At 37.1% G+C, this 24,365-nt stretch overlaps 1 protein-coding gene across 3 annotated transcripts in view; it reads right to left on the bottom strand.

Moving 5' to 3' along the window:
* LOC308553781 (uncharacterized protein) overlaps positions 1-24,365 on the bottom strand; it is a gene marked incomplete at its 5' end in the record, with an annotated part of 54,805 nt that overhangs the window by 24,799 nt on the left and 5,641 nt on the right. Inside the window, one exon of one of the 3 annotated variants that reach the window (XM_081130058.1) lies at positions 21,143-23,024. The exons of 1 other annotated variant lie outside the window; for it this stretch is intronic. In XM_081130058.1, the coding sequence (XP_080986184.1) occupies positions 22,829-23,024 (196 nt within the window). In that variant the 3' untranslated portion in view covers positions 21,143-22,828. Of the gene's footprint in view, positions 1-21,142; positions 23,025-23,771; positions 24,136-24,365 lie in introns of those variants that run through there. One more of the 3 variants, XR_013998285.1, reaches the window with a different exon arrangement.

The following is a 24,365-nucleotide window of genomic DNA, read 5'->3' as shown; positions in this document are numbered from 1 at the left end:
CTCTCTCCCAAGGCTCTATGGAACAACCCTTCCTTGCCTTTTCCAGACTATGGTGGTTGTTGGCAATCCTTGGTGTTCTTTGGCTTGTAGATCATCACTCCAATCTCTGCCTCCTTCATATGGCTTTCTCCCCTGTGTGTCTGTGTCTCCATTTTCTTTTCATAAAGACACTAATCACTGGATTTGGGCCCACCTTAATCCAACATGGCTTCATCTTAACTAATTCCACCTACTAAGTCCCCATTTCCAATAAGGTCACATTCTGAGATTCTGAGACATGAGCTTTTGAGGAACACATTCAACCCAATACAAGTATCTTTCACCAATAAGACAAAAATAAAGTAGTCCAACGCTCCATAACTATTCTTTATTGAAAACATATACTTTCTTTATTGCACAAATCGTTTTTTTTCATTTCTTTACTATCTGTTTCTCCAAACTAGAATCTAAGCTTCCTGAAGGTAAGAACCAGCATAGTGCCTGACATTCAGATGAGGTTCAAAAAATATTTAATAGATGAATTAATTGACTCTGACTAGAAGAAATAAGAAAAGATAATTCAGTATAAAATAAAAAGTTCTTAGCCATTGCCCCAGAAAGTTTTCCATCACTTTCAAGTCCCATTTTTATTGCGGTCAATAGGTAACCAAAATAAATCAGTTGAATATCACAAACATGGGCTGATCAACCAAGTGTTCCAGCCACAACAGGGGCGTTCAATGACATTCTGAGTCCTGGGATTTGTGTTACTTCAGAGGTTGCAAGGAGAATCAGGGGAGAAAACCGGGTGGGGAGCAAACAGCTACAGCCTTCACCTCCCATTTGCAACCTTGCTTCAACCACTCTCATCTGTTTTATGTAGTTCTGTTTGGGGAAAAAGAAATAGCTTTTTTTAAGTTTGAAAATTACTGACCTAAAGATAGCAAACAGCTTTTTTCCTCTTAGATGTTTTGTCTAAGTAGATAGTCTCTTAGAGTAAAAATAATTCATTGCTATTTGGTACTGCCTTCTTGATAATGAGAGCTAATTTATAACCTCACACTTACCTTGGAATATTTAGGTGAGTTTTAAGGGTAAAGCAATTATTTGGTTGGTTGATTATTTTTTAAATTTTAACTTCTTTTTTTAGAGAGAGAGAGGCAGGGAGACAGAGACATCGCCCAGTTGTCTCCCATATGCACCCCAAACGGGAATCAAACCCACAAGCTAGATACGTGCCCTGACTGGGAATGAACCTGCAACCTTTTGGTGTATAGGACGACACTCCAACCAACTGAACCACAGGCCAGGGCATAACATTTTAACTTCTAAAAACCACTTTCAGTCGACATCACAGATTTGTAATGTTTAGATCCCAACTATTTACATAATGTGGTAGAACTAAAAGAGCACGAATTTAGGAGTCAACTAGAGATGGGTTTGCAACTATCTTAGTCATTTCCTATGTGCCACTTCCTACTTAAGTCATTTCTTTTTTTTTTTTTTAAGAAATTTAGAGAGAGAGAGAAGAAGGGAGAGGGAGAGAGAGAGACATCAATGTGTGAGAGCAAAACATCAATAGATCCACCGCCTCGGGCCCGACCCCTGGGCATGTGCCCTGACTGGGAATGGAACTGGCAACCTCTCAGTGCAAGGTACGATGCCCAATCAAGTGAGCCACACTGGCCAGGACTAAGTCATTTCTTTTAGTTTCTTATCTGCAAAATAGAGATAATAATACTTATTTCACAAGATTATTATAAGAATTACATAAACAAATTATGTAAAAGCACCTTGCACATAGCAGGTGCCAAATAAATGTTAGTTTCTTTTCCTCAAATAGTGTATTTTAAACTTTTTTCAAGGATTTGTTATAGCAGTTCTCTTAATTTCAATTTTCTCATGCTGAAGGAACCTGATATTCTGTTTATTACTTAGTAAAGTTAAAATTTTGTTTATATTTTGCTTTCTATATATACCTAATTGAAAGTTATATCAAATCAGTAAGTGGCTAAAAGTCTTTCTAAAAACATAAAGAGATAAAATAACCATGGCTGGTGTGGCTCAGTTGGTTGAGCATTGTTGTCCTGTGCACCTAAGGGTTGCTGGCTTGATTCTGGTCAGGGCATGTGCCTGGATTCGGGGAATCAATCCCCGGTAGGGGGCATGAGGAGGCAGCGGATGGATGTTTGGTTCTCACATAGAGGTTTCTCTCTCTCCTCTCTCTCTTAAAAAAAAAAAAATCAATAAAAAACTTTTAAAAAAAGAGATAAAATAATAAATGATTTGTATTTCAAAGAATATATATTGCCTATTTTGATTACATGTGATTTTTTGAAACTGGCGTAAACCTAATGAGTGGGCATAATGCCCTATAAACAGATGGATGTGAAAGCTCAGGTGCCAGAAATCCAGCAGGGCCACAGTTCAAGTAGAATGTTAAAATGGTGACAGTTCTTGTAATTGGTCATTTGTTCCTAGTAATAATTAAGTCGATCAGAAATAGAAAACAAATTCTGAAATATATGAATGTTTATTCGGTCTTGAGCAGGAATTTATAAATATTTCATAATCAAATATTTGTGGTATCCTTTAAACTCCATCAGTATGCATCTGATGTAGAAAATCCTCTTTCTATGGCTATGGCTAAAAAAAAAATCTAAGTTGTTGGTTTATGATAATAGTTCTGTTTTTCTAGTTTCTGCCTTTCTAGTGTCTCCTTTCTAGTTCAAATCCAGCAGTCATTCTTAAAAACAGGCAGAGATTTCTAAATAATGTAGTAATATTTGCAGAAGATATAACAGTGAGGATGTTCATTTTAATGGTATTTATAATAGAAAAACTCCTGAAAAATGTAGTCAACAATAGAGTATTGGTCAAATAAATTGTTCTATCTATACTATGGCTAAATCATGCTGTGTCTAAACTGTATTATGTGGTCACTAATATTGTGTGCTGGAGAATATTTCAAAAAATGGGGAATGATCATAATATTTCACCATGAAAATGTATAACACAAACTGTTATAAAAAATACTTCCATCAATAATAAACTAAATAATTTGGGAGTTCTTTATTCTATATTCAGAATCTGACCATTTCTCATTACCTCCTCTGCTATTGCTCTGGTCCAAGTTATCTCCTTTCCCCTGCACCACTGCGATAGCATCTTAACTGGCCTTCCTGCTTCTTACCCCACTTCACTTAGACCTTCTTTACAAAAGGGATCATGTCATCCCTCTCCTTCAAGTCCTCAATAGCTTGTTATCTCACTTACAGTAAAAGCTACAGTTACCAAAATAGCTTACAGTGGCCTCTGTGATTGAAACGTGTCCTGTCTCCACTAGACTCCATTCTCACCTCATTACCTCTCTTACCTAGACGCCTACTGCACTCCCGCTTGCTCACTCCTTTCTAGTCTAACTGGTCTTCTTGCTGGACCTCGAAAACGTGAAGGCTTCACATGTGCAAGTACCCCCTTTCCTGGAATGCTCTTCCCCCAGATAGTCAATGGTTCACACTCCTTCTTCCTCCAGGTTTCCATTTAGTCACCTTTTCAGAGAAAACTTCCTTCCATCCTGTTTAGTATTGCAATTCTGCCCCCTCCCCATTCCATCCTGGATTCCCTATGCTCATTCCTTCTCTGCTTTCTCTTTCTCCTTAGTACTTAACTACATATAACATACCAAAATTGTATTCATGTGTTTTTGTCTATTGCCTGCCTCACTCTCTGTAGGGTTAAGCTCCGTGAGGCAGGATTTTGGTTTACTTTGCCAACTGAGGTATCTGGCACATAGTAAATTGCTAGAGAGAAGAGACTTCATTCAGTGATCCAATTTCTCAAAACCAAGAGTAAGTTGTAGTCCAAGAATGAAATTTAGGAGAGTTGAAACTTAAGTTCTGTATTTATATAGCCATTAATCTGTTTTACAAAGAACTGTCACAGTGAGAATTATTATGCATATTTATCAATTCCACCCACTAATCAGGTAGCCACCCTAAAAATCCAAACCAGAAGTTAAGAAAAATGAAGTTAGCTTGGCTTTATTAACTGTTGTAAAGCTTTCAAGGAGACAAGGGCTATTTATTACATCTGTTGTAATAGATTAGGTTGAAAGGTTCTTGGTCAAATCCCACTTTCCACATTATAAGAATATGTAAATTACGGAAGGAGACTTGACTTGGGGTGGTGAACACACAATATAATATATAAGTGATGTATTATAGAACTGTACACTTGAAACCTATATAATTTTATTAACCAATGTGCAGTAAATTCAATAACAATTTAAAAATATATAAAAGCAATGGGAATTAGGGAAAAAAAGAATATGTAAATTAAACAAGCTTGATTAAGCAAATTGCAATTTAACTGCTGTACTTTTTAGGTTCTAAAGTCATAAGCTTGTCTGACAAATGTGAAATGTGTGTGTATCTCTGTGTCTGTTTCCGTAGTTATTTGTCCAGTGATCATTAATGACCAGGCCATTGAGCAATTATTTGGCATAACACTAGGGTACCTTCATTAAAGTGTAATTTTGTTTTTATTTTTTAAGTGTAATTTTTTATGAGGCCAAAAGAATGTTCAAAACTATGATAATTCAAGCTGATGCCAATGACTTATAGAAAATAAGACCTAAGACTGATAATTAAAATTTCGTCTTTTTATCAGAACTGAAAAATAACTTTTTTTCTTCTTAGAAAGTCTGAATTTGTATGTGTTATTTAACAAAAATTATGGTTCAACAAGTACTTATCTCTAAATTTTTAATATAGTTATACATTTTAATTTGGACTATGAGAAAATAAAGTAATAACAACTCTTTACAATTATAATATGAAACAATTTTCCAAATAATTTTCCAAATAATAAGCATAGGTACTCTTAAGAGCTCTTGCAGAAGAGAAGAAGTTGTGTTACTAGTCTTCTAAGAGTTTCGTGGTATATCTTGTGCTTATATAGTGGGACAGCTTCCTGTGCATGCAACCTGTGTAAGGTTCTGTGCTCCACTGTACTATCAAATCAACAACTTGATATCTTTTTTAAAGTAGAGATTGCTTGACTTTGAGAAGATCATGTACAGATGGAGTAAATTTCCATAGAGAATGTTTAAAGGTAGGAGGAAGGTAGGGTGAGGAGAAATGTGGCAGCAGAAAATTCTGGGTAACTGGAAGTCAGTATGAACTCCACCTCCAGTCATGAACTTCAAAGTTCACCTGAAGCTTCAGCTCTGCCCAAAGCTAATGGGTCAATGTTGTCCCTCGTCATGAAAAATTTAGGAGCGCACTGTCCATAGCTTATATTATCCTGCATCAAGTTAATTGACTAATCCTTCTCCAACTTTCTACAATACTTCTGGTCATAGCAGTTGGGTCCCTAGGCCTTGATAACTTGTGCAGTACCCAATTTCTCTAAGATGAGTCAGTCTCCTCCCCACCCCTAATCCCCTCTAGATTTGGAGTACTCCTGCAGTAAAGAAAGCACTACTCAGACATGAAGACCTAAAGTGAGCAAGGGAGAGGTTTCAAAGATTAACTTGTTTTCATAAAAACATGTTAGACACAACTGATCTGACACATGATCTAGTTTAACATCAGTAGTTGGGTAGAACCAGGGAACATGTTACCTAAGTTATTCAAAGATTAAGTCTATCAGGCCCTGGCTGGGTACCTCAGTTGGTAAAAGCATCGTCCTAATATGCCAAAGTTGTGGGTTTGATCCTTGGTCAGGGCACATATAAGAATCAACCAATGAGTGCATAAATAAGTGGAACAACACATCCACGTTTCTCTCTTTATCCATTCTCTCTCTCTCTCAAATCAATAATTTTAAAAAAAAGATTAAGTCTACCAGATGGCAGGGTTCTCATTGATGGTTTTAAAATACAATACTTATATTTTAATGGCCAGAGTATTTCTACTGCTGTATTTAACATTTGCACAGATTAGAAGGGGAAAAATTAGAACACTGCCCTTTTATTTGCTTATCTTTTTAATCTTCAGACTGTGTTGATATAAAAGCGAAATTGTTTTGGTGTCAGTATAAAACAAAAACATTTGGGGGGTAAGCTTATTCCTACCTAATATTCTTCATGACCTGTTTTATATTTAAAAGCTGGTGCCTAGCCGGTTTGCTCAGTGGTTAGGGCACCAGCCCAGGGACTGAAGGGTCCTGGGTTCGATTCTGGCCAAGAGCACGTAAGTTGCAGGCTCAGTCCCTGGCTCCAGTCTGGGCACGAGTGGGAGGCAACCAATCAATGTGTGTCTCTCACATTGATGTTTCTCTCTCTCCTCTCCACTCTCTCTGAAAAGCAATGGAGAAAATACCCTCAAGTGAGGATTGGGGAAAAAAAAAAGCTGATGACTGCCAGCTCAGCTATACAATTTTTCAGGTAATAGAATCCCAATTGCCACAGAGAAAGGAGGTGTGGTGTAAAGCCTTACTCTTTTTCTTCCCAGCTCAGGGAGGCATACTACATAAACACTTTCAAACTTGAGGAACTCCAATGAGTATAGTATAACTTTGTACAACGGCAAACGTTGGTAGTTTTGGCTCAAATAAACTCTGTAAAAATTCTCTACAGGTTAGGACGTTTCCTACATTGACATCAGGAACAGCCAGGTCAGAGAGATACATAGGGCAAGCAAGGTATGGGGGAAGGGGCACAGAGCTTCTAGGCCCTCTCTGGGGGCATTCAGCACCTCCACCAGCTCACCAACCTGAAAGCTCTCTGAACCCCATTCTTTTGAATTTTTATGGAGGCTTCCTTATAGAAGGTAGTAAGCACGACTGATTAAATCATTGCTGACTGATTCAATCTCCAGCCCCTCCTCTCTCCATGGAGGTTGGGGGGTGAGGCAGTTGATTTTCCTGACAACCAGCCCCCATCCTTAGGGGCTTTCCAAAATCGCCTCATTAACATAAACTCAGGTGTCCTGGTGGTGGGGGGGCTTGTAATGAGTGAAGAGCCACCATTACACCTTTATCTTCCTTATCACTTAGGAAATTCCAATTAGGAGCCAAATATATATTTTTTATTAAAAATCGTAATATCACTGCCCTGGCTGGAGTGGCTCAGTGGTCAGAGTGTCTGCCTGCACACTAAAGGGTCTCAAGTTCAATTCCCGGCCAAGGGCTCGTACCTGGGTTGCAGGTTTGATCCCAGCTTCTGTTCGAGGAGCATGTGGGAGGCAACCAATGTGTCTCTCACATCATGTTTCTCTGTTTCTGTCTCTCTCCCCCTCCGTCCCTTCCACCCTCTCTAAAATGTGTCTCTTATGTCATGTTTCTCTCTCTTTCCCCCATCCTTCCTCCCTTCCATTCTTTCTAAAAATCAATGGAAAAAATATTGAGTGAGGATTAACCAACCAATCAAACAAAGAGAAAAACACACACAATATCACAATAGTATAAATTTGAGTTATACTTATATCAATAGAGGTAAAATGCTAGTGAAACAGTTACTTTGGGAAAAACCATGTTAGCTGATAAGAACTAGATCTCTGTCCTTGGGAAATGTATGGTCCATTTCTAGAAGCCAAAACAAAAACAAGACAGCATATACTAAGTGTTAAATGAATGGTATAGAAAATAAGTGCAGAAGAAGGAGGGAACATTGTAGACTGAGCTGAAAAGAGTTTTATGGGGAAAAAATTCAGCTTAAAAAATTTTTTTTGAGGAAATCAAACATATTACTTTCATGTTAGTAAGAGAAGTATACAAAATGTTTAAGTTTATGAAATGTTGGTGACCTTTTCAGTAAAAGATACTATATCTAAAGTTACAAAAAGTTGGCTGTTATTCCATCCTGATTTAAAAGTACAAAGCAGAGGTGAAATGTAATTTTGTCCTTAAAAAATTAAAACAGAAAGCAATTTGAAAATGGAAAAGAAATATAGTTACTATACCTCTACGCTAGTTGTGATTGTCTAGTTACTTTTTTAAAAAGGCATGTCTTAGAAACATAAAGATTAGATTTTACTTAACTCTCCAGAATAACAAATATTATATGTAAATTGAAACAAATTTATAATAGTTAGCAATCTCTGAAAAACAGACAGAGTGAAGTTAAAATAAGGTAAAAAGATCCAAATTATTCAAATTTTATTGAATGAACTCATAGAAGTCCATTTTTCTAACTACTCATATCAACAAATAATTATGTTTGTTAGTCCTACACTCAATTTGTAGCATAAAGTTGTGATCGGCAGTTAGACAGACATGAGCAGAGCAAGGATGATGGGCCAGGTACGGAAGGTTACCAGGGTGCAGAACCCTGGATGCCTAGCAAAGGACAACTGTAGGATGGGACCTCCCCCCGAGGGTGGCCTTTCCTCCCCTAGCATATCATTGGTCTTGTGGTTTGGACCCCCTGACCTTTCTTCCCTAAGGACAATATCTAGGCTTCAGTTGTACTTTAGCTCCAGGCCCAGAAAAGCAACAAAACCAGCCATAGTTGACTTCAGGACCAGCTGCATAGGATAATGACACCCCTACCCTGGAGTGACCAATCAATCAATGGAGACCACAACTCTGAAAGGACACACCTGGAAAACTGCTGAATATTCTATTATGATTTTCCTCTGGGACCTCCCCTAAGATCTCCACCCTTAGGCCAGAGGACCCAGTGATCTCTCCCTCCTGGGAGTATGCCCTTGCCTTCCCTTCCCCTTCCTCCCTTACCCCCCCCCCCCCAGGCACGTTAGCACTAGCATTAGCATTAGCTTCCTCACTCCCAAGCTCCAAGCTTCTTTTGCCTCTGTAACTTGTTTCCTAAGCCCATTTCGTCTAAGAATTGTTTCTTCCACCTCTTTGATTTTCCCAATAAATGTTCTCTTATAGTTCAGGTCTTGGCTCTGAATTCTTTCCTAGCCAGAACTCAAGTACCGACGTTGCTGAACCCAGGTGCAATCTGACCCCCGGGACTAACACCCAGTGCTGTTTCCCCGCCACATACAACAAAGTGAGTAATCTACCATGTTTTCCAATTTATCTTAAATTATTTTGGATTTTTAATATAACTTCGTGAACACCATTACCTTTGAACAAAGAAAAAAATACAGTCCATTTACACCTGCCAATATATAAAAATTTACACATGCCAGTATATAACAAAATGTATATTTCAGGAGGGAAATGGGGGACATCTGTAAAACTGTCAGCAATAAAAATATATATTAAAAAATATATATATTTCTAATTATATTATTTTTTCAGTCCCTTTTAAAATGGTCATGCCTCGCCTGGCTGGCGTTGCTCAGTGGTTGAACCAGGAGTTCAGGGTTCGATTTCCGGTCAGGTGACATACCTGGGTTGTGGGCTTGATCCCCCAGTAGGAGGCATGCAGGAGGCAGTCGATCGATGATTCTCTCACATCAATGTTTCTCTCTCTCCCCCTCCCTCTCCCTTTCTCTCTCTGAAATCAATAAAAATATATTTTAAAAATAAATAAAATAGTAATGCCTGGTAATCTCAGATGATTAATAAAATGTATCATCTATCTATCTACAGTAGGTAGTGGCTATTGTGGGGGTTCAGAACAAGTCACCCCAAGATGTGCCTCTGTGGTATGCAGATTGTTTTGAGCTAAAGATAACTTTAGCAGCAGGCTCAAAAGAAACTTCTGCCCCTCCCTTAACTACCTAGAAGAACTTGATTTAGAGGCCTCGCCCATATAAGAGATTATCAGAGGTAACATCTTTTGATCTATCTGTAGGGCAGGGCAAGCTTTTATTTACTAAGCTCTGCTCCTTCTTACCCTGCAATGACCTTTGAAGCCCCCAAGACACCTTACTCATCCCTAGCTCAGAATGTCTTATATACCCATCTTCCCCTTTTTAAAAGAAACTTTTAAATTTATTGATTGGAGAGAGGAAGGAAGGGGGAGAGAGAGGGAGAGACAGACAGAATTATTTATGCAGTCATGGGTTGATTCTTGTATGTGCTCTGACCTGGGATCGAACCTGCAACCTTGGCATATCAGAACAAGGCTCCAACCAACTAAGCTACCTGGCCTGGGCCCATGTTCCCTTTCTATCTCTGAACCTCGCCTGCATGTGGAGTCTCTGACTCTCATTTGTGCAGGGATCCCATACATATGTATGCATTAAATTTGGTTATTTTCTCTTGCTATCTGTCTCATGTCTATTTGATTATTAGACCAGCCAGAAGAACCTTGAGGGTAAAAGTTTTTCCTCCCCGACACTATCTTTTAAGTAAATAAGAGATTCACACCTTCAAGTAGTTATAAATGTATATATATACATATATATATGTATATATAGTAATGGTATACTCAGTTTACTTTATATTATAAGCTAAAAAAATGAGTCTTGAAAAAAAATGTAACACCCTTGAAGGCAAAAGCATGTACGTATGTATGTGTGTTTATGTATATCCGTCAACGAGAGTTGTTCCCTTAGATAGGCACTTGGCTAACTCCCTCATCTCTTTAGGTGTTTGCTGTTCTAATGCCACTGAGACCCACCCTGACTAGCCAATGTACTAATGAAACCTATTCTTCTAGTATTTTCTCTGGTCTACTTTTCTGCCTATAGCACAAATCATCTAAGAGTATATAATTTATTTATTATGTTATCATTGTCTTTTCCTGCTAGAATGTAATTGCCACATAGTCAGTGATCTTTATCTGTTTTATTCATTGACATATGGTAATAGCCTAGAATAAAGCCTGGAACATACTAATTACTCAAGAAAGATCTGATGAATTAAAATGAAATTAAATGAATGAGACCAGAAGCAACAAAAAATCAGTTTCTATGAAGATATAACTGTACATAGCAATGTACTTTTTGTAAAGACAAGTTAATTGTGTTTCTTGGATGGGGATGTTGGTAATATTTTTAAAATGTCTTTAAGGGATATTAAATTTGTAGCCTGACACCTAAATCACATATCTATAAAATGAATTTGATGCAATCTCATTTCCTGCAGCTCTCTTGCTCAAATGCTACCTCCTTAGAGAAGTCTTCACTGGCCATCTTAAAGAGCACTCTATCCCCTTGTTACTCTCTAGCTCTTATTTTGCTTCATTTCCTTCATAATTCTTATCATTGCATAATATTATGTTGAATATTTATTTGTTTATTGTCTATCTCTTCCAGGAAAACAGGAACCTTATCAGCCTTCCTCACTGCACTTATTTCCATGTTTGCATCAGTGCCTGGCACACAGTAAACATTTGTCAGCATGAATGTACTAGGAATTTGCATGCAGTCAGGCTCTTCATATATTTCTCCAATTGTTTATCTCCAGATCTAAAGTTGCTAAGCAATCTCTAGTACTGTATTATTCCCTAATAAGCAAACAAACAAAAAGTAGTTCTTCATGCTTCATATATCTAGTGAAATGATTAAAAGGTTTAAATTGATATATGCTAGATATTATTCCACCAACTGTCAATGAAATGCAATATTGACCTGGAAGACTGGATCTTAAGTCACATTAAATAAAAGTTTTGAATTTATTCTTTGCTCTTTTCTGGGTGAAACTATATTAATTATATTGAATTAGAAGTAAAGACACTGATCTAAAGTTATGTGAAATTCTGCTTGATTTAAAATCTTAAGTAAGGACAATGTAAAAGTAAAGAGATAGTTCAAACTCTTTTGCTCTTTAATCCTACTTTTGTTTAAAATCTGGACTATGTGACGATATTAAGATTGAATGACATAACTGCCTGTCTTTGTAATGGGTGGTGAATGCAAAAAGGAGCAAAACTTAATATCATTCCGTAAACAGTGCTGCTTACTTTGTTTTTCTCTGGGACTTTGAATCTTCAGCAAAACTGTCAGCTATGGATACACCTCTATATACTTTGCAAGGATGTGTTAAAGTTCAGAACTTACAAAGTTCACAAAAGAAATTAATGATGAATTAGAGAAACCACACTTTGAAATGAACTATATAACTTAAACGTGGTTTTAAGTATTTCTGTCTTCTTTACTAAAATGTTTCAAACTGTTGAGAGCATAAACAAGAAATGTCCTCATTTTTTTGAATAACTCCCCAATACCACCAGGTAGAACTTCCCTTTTTTCAGAGTGGTGGCTCCCTTAATATCTTATATATATTCTGATTTTCAGCTACTTTATTAGAATAGTAATGATCTAAGATTAAAGAGTCAGTCTTGTTCACTTGAAAGCTTCAGTTTTTTGTTTTTGTTTTTTAAATATATCTTTATTGATTTCAGAGAGAGGAAAGGAGAGGGAGAGAGAGATAGAAACATCAATGATGAGAGAGTCATTGATCGGCTGCCTCCTGCACGCCCCGGACTGGGGATTGAGCCCGCAACCCCGGGCATGTGCCCTGGCCGGGAATCGAACCCCCATCTCCTGGATCCTGGGTCAACCCCTGAGCCACGCCCGGCCGGGGCTAAAGCTTCAATCTTGAACTCGATTCAAAATTCTTCTCCTCTGCCCTCTCTGGTTTGCTCAGTGGTTAGTAACTGAAGGGTCCCGAGTCTGAGGCCGGCCCAGGGCAGTACCTCGGTTGCAGGCTCCATCCCATTTGGCGAACGAGCCACTCTCTCTGCAGAGCAGCGGAGAAAATACCCTCGGGTGAGGATTAAAAAGCCCTCTTCTCCCTGCTTCCTCCCGCCACCACCAGGGCAGATAAAGCTCTAGGGACTCGGAGGCGGTAGCAAGAAACCTTGCTCTTAGACACCTGCTTCTCTTCCCTCTTCTAGGGCAGTGCTCTTGGTTTGTGGCACAGGGAAGGAGAGAGAAAAGACAAATGCTTCCTTACTTAAAAGAGAAAACGGCGAAGGGGGAGGTAGAGGAGGGCAAAGGGGGTGATACAAGGTGACTGAAGGAGACTTGAGACTTGACTTGGGGTGGTAAATACACAATGCAATATACAGATGATGTCTTGTAGAACTGTATACCTGAAACCTATATGATTTTATTAACCAATGTCTCCTCAATAAATTAAAAAAAAATTTTCAAAAAGAAAGAAAAGGAAAAGGCCAGTGTTTCCTTCCTTGACTGGGCGAGGATGCAGCCTTCCTTGGCTGGATACTGGTAACCCTTATGTGACTGTCCAAAAGCTGGCTCTCCAGTGAGGCCTCTCTGAAGGAGCCTGCAGGGGTTTACAATTACTGCCTAGCTGGCTGTGTTGGTGGTTATCTGGCCCCAGCTTACTAGACCTCTTTCACACCTCCTGCAGCAGCGGTTCCTTCTTGATGGTGCCCTGATACTGACAAAGGTGGCTCAAGCTCACTTCCCTTCCCTAGTATTCACACTACCCACGGGGAACCATTATTTTTGCCGCACTAAATGATACCATGGTGGCTACTTCCCTGCTGTCCTGGCCTCTCTCAGTCTATCATGGTTCAAATTTTCTTTCCCACACTCAGCTCCAAGAGGTCAGCAGGACCTATGGCCAAGCAAACATCCAAGAGAAAATAAATTTGTCTCCCCTTCTTTTATAAATCCAGTCTTTAGAAGTGATTCTCTTCAAGCCTCCAGCCTCTACCCCAACTACATGTTGGGAACAGTTTTTCCACAAACACTACGTTCTCCATCAGTCCTCCTTTTTATCTTTCTTTTTTTTTAAAAAAAAATAACAGTGGATAGTAGTAGTAGTGGTGTGGTTATAAGGCTGGTTGTGACACTTTTCAGTTACTACTGTGCAGTTGTTTGAAGTTATTTTAATTTACAATGTGGAGCATTTGGTGCATTTCATGTTCAACTTTGGGGCATAACCAGTTAGAGAGCTATGGGATAACTCCCATTCAATGTTATAAATGTGTCTACAAGAAATGTTCAGCTACAACCATAGTGCTGTTATGTTATTAAATGTCAGCCAGCCCTTGCCTAATTAAGGTTTTGGTAAACCTTACTCTTACATGAGTAAGAGAAATATTTATTTGGTCCTGTTCAAAACATCTGTGATATCCAATTCACATCCAATGTCAATTCCTCATAACAAAGTTGATGATAGAGAATCCTCAATCTGTTTACAGGAAGCCCAAATTCAGCTTTTCAAATACAGCATTTTCTTAAATTAGTAGATAGTTCATGGTTTCTGAGGTATTAGCTGAAGTCTTCAGTAAAAAAGAATTAAAGCACTTAGGGACACAAATCTTAGTGTATTAAAAATCCCATCAATAATAAAAACACTTACTTGGTTTAACTCAGCATTTCCTATGCCTAGCTGACAACGGAATCCTCTTCTCACAGACTACTTACCAGTATCTCATGCTGAGTCTGAGGAACACAGTTAAACATTTTGCCCAGAGGCCCTCGGCTTGCATGTGTTTCTCCTTTTTGTAATTTTTGTTTCCATAGGAACTGCACACAGACTCATGCAAGTTCAACTTTAAAAAGTATAATAAATATGTTTGCTATTGGTTCATCCAAAATAGAGGCTTTCTCCTCCCTCTGCTATTATATTAAGAGTGTTTTTTGGTTTGTTTTTATGATTCCCTTTGGAAAAACTAGCTTTTAGGATGAGGCTACCAGAAAAGGTTTCCCCTACTATTTAGAAGTCTCATGTTTTATGATTTCTTTTTGTGCTACACTATCAACTATGTCTTCAGTGGCAGCTGCTGGGTTTGTTAGTAATCGATTAGCTGTTTCTCTGGGTTTTATCATTCACCCGTTCTATGCCCACTCATGTGGGTTCTGCTTATGGGGAGTTATTTCCTAGTTGCAGACTGCTTCTTTAAAAAGAAAAGAAATTTGGGGACCACCTTCACCAGCCATAGTTATAGCAGATATAGCAACTTTTAAGATCTAGAACTAATTGGAACTGTATTCATACTGATGAAATATGAGTGTTTTATAAAATATGGTGTTTATCTCTATTATAGGCAGTTTTTAAAACACCTTAATTATGACTATAGGTCCTACTTATAGAGGTGGACACCATAATTAAAATGTAAAGTTATTTGAGAATTATTTTGAATATTTAGTAACTATTTTCTTGTAAGCAATGTCTTTAAAAAGTAATGGACCATTTAAAATCCTGTTAGTAATTGTGGAAGGAATGCCATCACAGAAACTGAAAAAGATTAGTTAACATGTTTATTTAAAAAATTACTCTTACAGTAGCAAAATAAAACAATCACTAGTTAATACTATTAAATGTAATCGCTTAAAAATGTTTCACTTTCCTACCTTACCTGATTTATTTTTATTTTTCAAAAGGAAATATGTAACAGCTAGCTAGCACATTCATGTTTCTATTGTTTTTAAATGGCCATTTATACACTCTATCATTTTCTTGCATTTCCTCTTTTAGATGCTCCCTCTTTACTTATGCTTTTCTCTTTACTTAAAATTCTTAGACAACGTGGTATTTCACATAAAAATACCAACATCATCATAGTAACTACTATTTTTTTGAGTGTTTGGTTCATTCCATATATTATTATGTTAAGACTTTACATCAATCATCTAATAAAAATTTTAACAACCCAGAAAGACATGGTAATATTTCTATGTACACTTTTCAGTAACAGCAATGAGGCTTGGAGAGGTTAAACATCTTGCCCAAAGGCACTCAGCTTGCATGTGATTTCGGTTGATAAAATTCCAGGTCTGTGCTAATCTAAAAACCCCAAACTCTTAACCTCTGCTTCTCAAGTCCCTGACGATTCACTAACATGTTCTTGAATATCTATGATTTCTCATAAAAAATCCTTACTTTTAAAATTTTATTTCAAAAATAATTTAAAAATTAATGTAACTATACTTTGGATGACAGGGAGGACCATGATGTAAACAAATACAGGGTGGGGGCAAAAGTAAGTTCACAGGTGTGAGTACGTGAAACACAGGGTTTGTTCTTGTATTATTTATTTATTAATTATTGTATTATTTTCCGTATGAACTGTAAACCTACTTTTGCCCTACCCTGTACTTTCATCTGATTTGAATGCCACTATTTTTGTTTGTGTTTACAACTGAGTTGGAGTCAACTATGCAACTAAATTGTCCTGGGCTACAGTAAAGAATAGAAACAAATAAATGATGCATACATGCCAGGTCAAGACCAAATATTATAATTGCTTGCTTCTGAAACAAAGGTTTAAATAAAATTATAATAAAAAACTGGTGGGAAAATTGAGTTATCATATTGCAATTTTGGTATTTCAAATTAAAACAAATCTGTGCTGTATTAATTTCCAATGATGATTTAGGCTCAGCAAAACAATATTCTTTTTTAAAAAAATGTTATTTTATTCTATTTTAAATCCTCACCTGCAGATATTTTTTCAATTGCTTTACAGAGAGAGTGGAAGGGTGCCTCCCACACATGCCCTGACTGGGGCCAGGGATTGAGCCTGCAGCTGAGGTATGTGCCCTTGGCTGGAATCAAACCCGGGACCCTTCAGTCATTGGGCTGATGCTCTAGCCACTAAACCAAACCGGCTAGGGCAAAACAATATTCCGTTATATTAAAATTAATGTTAATTTAAAATAGTTTAATTTCAATTTTTCCAGTTTAATAGTTAGCAAAGAGCTATGAGCATAGGTTTAAACCAAGTTTTCTACTTGCACTAGCACATATTAGGGTAACTTTAAAATAAAAAAGAGTTTATCACATTGGGTATACATAATTCTTACAAGATGCACCTATATTACTCAAGATTGACAAAGAGTACTATATAATCTGTATGGCTGGTAATAATAGGAACTTGATAAATGTTAGTTGAATCAGAGTTTTAATAATCTATGTAGGTTCTCCATACTTATTCAACTGACTCGGTCAAACTATCTCAGGGTTATTTTCTTCCTCATAATAAATGCAGTGAATTCATAGTGAGGAGTTTTGGTGGTTCTTAGACTTTTCACTAGGCATCCCTTAGACAATCTTAAGAAATCTGTGGACCCTCTCCCCAGAAAAAATAAATAAAAATCTTACATACAACGTAAAAAAATTACATACATTATAAAAAAGAGAGAAGACTCTGAAATTAGATATAACCTGTGAAATCTAAGGCAACCTCTCTTAAAGCTTCCATGTCCTCATCTGTAAATTGCAAATACCACCTATCTCATGTTATGCAAATTGAGTGAAGTCATGTTAATTATGGTGCCTGAAATTTAGCAGATGCCAAATTAAGTGGTAGCTATAATTTTTACTAGGTCAACACTGACCTCCTGTTTTATCTCTGATTATTGTTGTTTGAGGTTTTCTTGTGCTGTTTGTTGGAGCCACTTTCTAGTTTCCGAGGATATTTTTTTCTTTTCACTGGTTACCTCATTAATTTGGCTTTTTCTTTTAGGCTACCTATTTTTATAGATGATAGTAAACCATGAAAGCATTGGAGAATAATAACATCTTTAATGTTGGATTCAGAATATTAAGCAGCTTTAAATACTGCTGTGATCAATTACAAAGGTGATGAGTAATAAAAAAAAAATTCAATATAAGGACAAGGATACTTGAAGGGCAAAATAAAGCTCATGAACTGGAGCTCTGATACATGTGGCATACAAGAAAATGGGGAAAGCCCTGGCCAGTGTGACTCAGTTGGGTTGGTTGTCATCCCATGCACTGAAAGGTTGCCAGTTTGATTCCTGGTCAGGGCATATGCCTGAGTTTTGGCTCCATCCCTGGTAGGGGGCATGTAGGAGGCAGCTGATTGGTGTTTCACTCATGTAGATGTTTCTCTCTCCCTCTCCCTTCCTCTCTCAAAAGAAAAAAGAAAGAGAAAAGAAAAAGAAAATCAATAAAAATATTTTAAATAGGGAAAATTATACTACACATCACATAGTTTTCTTGAGAACTAAATGACAATATAACACAATGAGTAGCACAAAACTGAGATTTAGTCACATTTGAATAATGAGTGATAGATACCAAGTCAGAACAGAACATTGTATTACAATGAGGAAGCATTTATTCTATTCTCAAAATTGGTTATATTAAAAAAACACTTTTATGTTCATATCTAGAAAATAATTCAAAAAGGATATAGAAAATTTAGAGTCAGGAAGAGTGCCATGAAAATAATGCAAAGCTTTGGAAACTCCCAGTTATGGGACAAATCCTTATACAAGAAACTAAGGGACTATCCAAATTCTTTTTATTTATTTTTTTATTGATTGATTTTTAGAGAGAGAGAAAGGAAAGGTAGCACGAGAGGGAGGGAGGGAGATTTGTTGTTCCACTTATTTACACATTTATTAGTTGATTCTTGTATGTGCTGACAGGATAGAACCCACAACCTTGTCAGATTAGGATGATGCTCTAATCAACTGAGCTATCTGGCCAGGGCCAAATTCTTTTATTTTCTTTTATTTTTACTGTCAGTTTGGTATTTTTGAGCATCAAATATTGCATGAAATGTATAGGTGACAGATTGCAGATAATATTTTGGTTATGTGTTTGATAATAGTGTCACTATAGTCATCATCATGAGATTTCTCAACACTGAAGAGAGGCTTAATAAAGATTCTCAAGCATTACAAAATGCTTTGTAATAGTAACCTTCATCTGTGTGGAAGATCTCAAAGAGTGATCTTAAGAATATGTACAATGAAACATGTCCCCTTCCCCAAAATTACATTATTAGAAATGGTGGTCCCTTACCATCATGACAACTCATTTTAGAATAGTCAATGCTTCATTTAAAGTACAGTTATGTTCTGTTTTTTAAGAAATTTAGATCTCATGCTCTTATGATTTTATGCAGTTTCTAAAAATATGCATAGAAGCCGAGCCTGTGATCCAGCAAGTTTTTATTAGTTCCACTGAATGTTACAGAATGGGAAAGTGAGCTAAGGGCTTTATTTCTATTATATTTTGAAAGATTGCAGAGTTGAATACTAGTATATTTAATATGTTGCTGACTTTCTTTAAGCCTTGGCAATTTAAGGCATCCTAGAATATGTATTAATTAGTGGAATATTTGTCATTCTTACTGCACAGACTTGTTATAACTGATTTGTTTAAATGAAACTGCTATCACCCGGCCGGGCATGGCTCGGCGGTTGAGCGTCGACCTGGGATCCAGGCGATTGATCAGGGTTCGATTCCCGGTCAGGGCACATGCCTGGGTTGCGGGCTCGATCAATGACTCTCTCATCATTGATGTTTCTATATCTCTCTCTCCTTCTCCTTTCCTCTCTCTGAAATCAATAAAGATATATTTAAAAAAATAAATAAATGAAACTGCTATCATGTGTCTTGCAGAAAATTTCTAATGTAGTTTTTGAGAACTAAATTAACTATTCATGTTTAGCCAGATAATTGACACATGGGTCCTTTATGAAACGAAATCCTTTTTAATTATTAACCAAGTTACCAACTTTTGATTTCAAAAGCTGCTGTTTATGATGTATACTGAACAAATTGTAAATTTTTTTGTGCCACATATTTTACTGTTTTCAGGCACTGTAATGTGAGGTGTGTGGTTAGAAACAATAATATATTAAGGTTCCTATTTAACCCTTTCAGGACTAAAATGTGTTCATTTAAAAACCAAATTTTTTCCTGCCTTGGCTTGGTAGCTCAGTTGGTTAGAGCATCGTCATGATGTGCCAAGGTTGTGGGTTTGATCCCAGGTCAGGGCACACACAAGTATCAACCAATGAGTGCATAAATAAGTGGAAAAACAAATTGATGTTTCTCTCTCTCTAAAATCAATCAAAAACATTATTTTTTCCCCCTGTGTTATGTTTGCCAGCATTCGGTACTGTTGATCTGGATGTAGGTTTATATGCTCATTTTTAGCTTATTTCTTGTAACTTTGCAGCATGCTCTACCCATTCAGTCCTTAAAGGGTTTATTTTACAAACTGTGTACTGTAAGGTTTATTAGCAATCAGATAGAAAACTGAATAAGCTTATACCAGCTTTTGTAGAAAAATCTGCTCAGCTTCGTACTTCATCCATGAACAATTTGTAATGTGACCAGTTTTAAAGACTAAATAAAATAAAATGTAAAAACAAAAAAAGCAATGTAAAAGTTTTAGGTTAAACATAAAAACAGTTCCTGGTGCCCTGGCTGGTGTGTCTCAGTTGGTTGAGCGTTGTCCTGTGCACTGAAAGGCTGCTTGTTCAATTCCTGGTCAGGGCACAGGGCAAGGTTGAGGGTTCAATCTGCAGTCGGGGTGCAGGCAGGAGGCAACCAATAAGTGTTTCTCACTTCGATGTTTCTTTCTCCCTCTCCCTCTCAAGTCAATAAAAACATTAACCCCAAATAATTAGTGAGTTAAATAGAATGTTTGAAGCAGGGAATTTTTAGATTGCTTCTTCCATTCACAAGGTTTTTCTGAGATTTATATACTTCATAATCTTGTCTCATTGTCTTCATAATCTTCGTTTTCTTTTACACTGAACATACCTTCACTTTAAGTAACTCCTTAGTTAAAAAATGTATTAACATCCAGCATTTGAATGGCTATTGCTAAGGCCATTACTATTTAAGCAGCATGTACATAAATTATTTATGTATGTATATAAATTATTTTCATTCCTTTTGTCAATTCAGTATTTAATCCATGTTTCCCTTTTAAACAGATTTCAGTTAATTTTTCATTGCCAGTAAAAATGTATTGACTGACTATAGGTGAGTTTTAAATTAATTTACTATTATATATTCATTAAATCTGGTAACTTTGGGAGAGCAATTTTACCTTCTTAAGTGGAAATTAGCTTATAATTCATACATAGGATAGGATAATTGGTGTTTTTATTGAGATAACAACTTAATCATGTATTTAAACATTCAACAAAGTTGAAAGCAGAGTAAAAAGTATTTTGTTGTTTCCCATGATGTGGGGGGAAAGAACTTTTATTGCATGAAATTGATTTGAATGGGTAAAAACACATTAATTTTGAGACGGCTCATAGATCATGTTTCTCTCTCACAAAGATGTTTCTCTCTCCCTTTCTCTTCGTAGTACCTGGGCTGCAGGTTCAATGCCCCCCCTCAGTCGGGTTGCATGAGGAAGGCAAGCAATGTGTCTCTCTCACATTGATGTTTCTCTCTCTCCCTCCCTTCCACTCTCTCTAAATATCAATGGAAAAAATATTCTTGGGTAGGAATTAACAAAAAACAAACAAAAATCAATACAAACATATTCTCAGGTTAGGACTGAAAAATAATTTTAAAAAAAGGGGGACATGAAAAACATACTACAAATGATTCTATATAACTGTGTTTTTTCTTTTTCCTTTTTGGTGCTGACTAAACCTTGAAATGGACTGATTAGCAGTGACTTACCGAAAGCCATCCATTTCAACTCTTCTGCCTGGCATTTAAAATACTCTAAAATCCTGCCACCTTATTTTACAATAAATTCCACTGGCCCCTCTACTTATGCTGATTCTAGTAACTGGCCCATGCTCATTTCTGCTTCCAAGATGACCAACTTGTATTCCCTCAAAATTTATGAGGTTCTAATTCCCAGTGCCTTATTTAGAGATAGGACCTTTAAAAAGGTAATTAATATTAAATGAGGTCATACAGGTATGCTCTAACCCAATAGGATTGTTCTTATAAAAAGGGGAAATTTGGAGACAGACTTGAATATAGAGAGAACACCATATGAATATGAAATAGCCATCTATAAGACAAGGACAGAGGCTTTGGAAGAAACCAACCTATTTTGGACTATTAGCTACCAGAACTGTGAGGAAATCAATTTTTTTAAGCCATCCAGTCAGTGACTTTGTTCTGGCAGTCCTAGCTGCCTTTGCTCACCATTCCCCTCACTGAAAATGTCCCCTCCTCTCATCCACATCTACCCAAACTATGTCATTTAACACTGAACCTAAACAGCTACTTGGTGAAGTTATCCTTGACACACCAATCCTCTCTCACTTCCCTTTTCTGATCTAGCAGAGAATTTATAGTCTGTACCACAGAGCATATAAAGTAGATGTAAGAATTTCATGAGTTAATATAGGTAAAATTCTTAAAATAGTGCCTGACACATAGTGAGTCTTAAGCATTTGCTATATCTGTTGCTATTACTACTAATTATATTTTTCTCTAATCAAATAACGTTACTACTGACTCTTTAGTAGAATTCTCTGTATGTAAGTGCTAAAAACACTTGTTGATCTATAAGACATTTAGGGGAAAACAGGACATAATTCTTTCCCTTAAGAAGCTCGTATAGCAGGGCAAAAAACAATTCTATAAGAAGCTTAAGTGAAAAAAAAACGAGTTCAGAAAAATTTCACCAAAAAATGAGTCCTGAAGGAAAATGTATTAGTTATCTATTGCTGCATAACAAATTAACCCAAACCACAGCAGCTTAAAACATCTCAGATTCAGAAAGGGGATAGCTAGGTGGTTCTTGTTCAGGGTCTCTTATGAGGTTAGCTAAGCTGTTGGCTAGGCTGAAGTCATCTCAAGGGGGCCCAAGGATTTGCTTCTAAAGCTCCCTCATGTGGTTGTTGGAAAGTTTCAGTTCCTTATTGGCTGTTAGACTTCATTTACTTGTAACATAGGCTTCTCCAGATAGGCTGCCTGAATGTCCCATGACATGACAGCTGGCATCCCTCAATGATTCAAGAGTATGCATAAGGAAGTCGTAGTGCCTTTTATGATCTAGTCTCAGAGTCATAGTCACTATCACCTTATTCTATTTATTAGAAGAAAGTCACAAAGACCAACCTGCATTCACAGGAAAGTAAATGAAGTTCTACCTTTTGATGAACAGAATATCAAAGAATTTGTGGACATATTTTTAAAACCAGCATAGAAGACTAAAGAGAAAATTTTTAAGACATTCTTTGGGGAGCAAAACGGTCACTCAAAACAAAGGGAAGAAAACTCAAGGGCATGAAATATGAAGCAGCATGGAATATTGGGATATAACCACAAGTAGTACCTGAGGTTGCAAATGCAGGAAGGTGTTATATCAAGGTCTTGGTCCTGGCTGGTTTTGATCAGTGGTTAGAGTGGCAGCTCTCGGACCAAGTTGTTGCCGGTCTGATCCCTGGTCAAGGGCACATACCTGGGTTGCAAGATCCCCGCCTGTCAGGGCACATGTGGGAGGCAACCGATCAATGCGTCTCATATTGATGTTTCTCTCTCTTCGCACCCCCTTCCACTCTCTAAATAGAAAAAATATCCTCAGGTGAAAATTAACAAAAAAAATAAAAGGTCTTTATGGCGCCTGCTCCCTTCCTGGAGCATGCCCACACCTTTCCCTCCCCCTTCTTCCCCCACAGGTGTCCGTCTCCTAAACTCTAAGGGACCCCAGGAGACTCACAACCAGGGGAGCAGTGGGCAGTGGCAGCTCTTCCAGGGCTAGCCCCATAAACTTGTCTCCAAGGCCCCCCTTTTTTCTGACTTTTCATTGAGCCAAAGCAGCCCTGGGTAGGCTCTCTCCTATTGCTTCTTGTGTCTTAAGCCCTTCCTTGTTTCACCACCCCCAGTTTTAATAAACTTACTCTAAAAAACAAACAAAAAAACCAAAAAACGGTCTTTAAAATTCATGACAAGAAGTTTGCACTTTTATCCTGTAGGTGATGAGGCATTGTTATAAAGATTTTATGCAGGGGAGTCTCCAAAGATGTGCACTGCTGAAATTGGTGGTAGTTTGGAAGACTGGAGAGAGGTAAAACTTAATAAAGACCAGTTAAATAACCTCTTTAAAAAAGTCTGGATAAGAGATTATGAGTGAATGATGAAAAGAATGGCTGAAAAATGGGAGAGGTAAGGATAGATCCTAGACACATTTAGAAGGTAAAATATGTACAAATCGGCAATTAGTTGTGGGGTGTAGGGAAGAAAGGATAAAAGATATCAGGCTTGGCAACTATGTGGTAGTATTTCCCCAAATTATCCACTTATTTCTTGAAAGACAAATATAGCCTTTTAATTAGTATTATACAAATTTTTTTCTCTGAAAATTATAAAACTATGAAATGAAATAAAAATAAGTATATAACAGTCACTTCTGCAAAGTTGAATTAGCATCTTGTACATATCTGGTTAGTCCTTTGTCAACTTAAAAATTTTTACAAAACTGGAATTAGATTTTAAAACTTCTTCACACTTAGCCCGGACAGTATGGCTCCAGTGGTTGAGCGTCGACTTATGAACAAGGAGGTCACGGTTCCATTCCTGGTCAGGGCTCGAACCCCAATAGGGGGCGTGCAGGAGGCAGCCGACCAATGATTCTCTCATCATTGATGTTTCTTTCCCTCTCCCTTTGGCTCTCTGAAATCATTAAAAAATATTTTTAAAAACCCTTAATATATCATGTCAATAAAATTTCCTCCACATAATTTTTAAAAGATGAATACTGTTCTACTGTATGGGTTTAGTGTAATTTTTAAAAAAAATATATCTTTATTGATTTCAGCGAAAGGGAGAGGGAGAGAGAGAGAGAGAAACATCAATGATGAGAGAGTCATTGATTGAGCCCACAACCCGGGCATATGCCCTGA

This window comes from Miniopterus schreibersii (genome assembly GCF_964146895.1).
Source record: "Miniopterus schreibersii genome assembly, chromosome: 2".
NCBI classification, from domain to species: domain Eukaryota; kingdom Metazoa; phylum Chordata; class Mammalia; order Chiroptera; family Miniopteridae; genus Miniopterus; species Miniopterus schreibersii.
The sequence above is the reverse complement of the archived record's forward strand: the minus strand, read 5'-3'. Positions and strand labels throughout refer to the sequence as shown.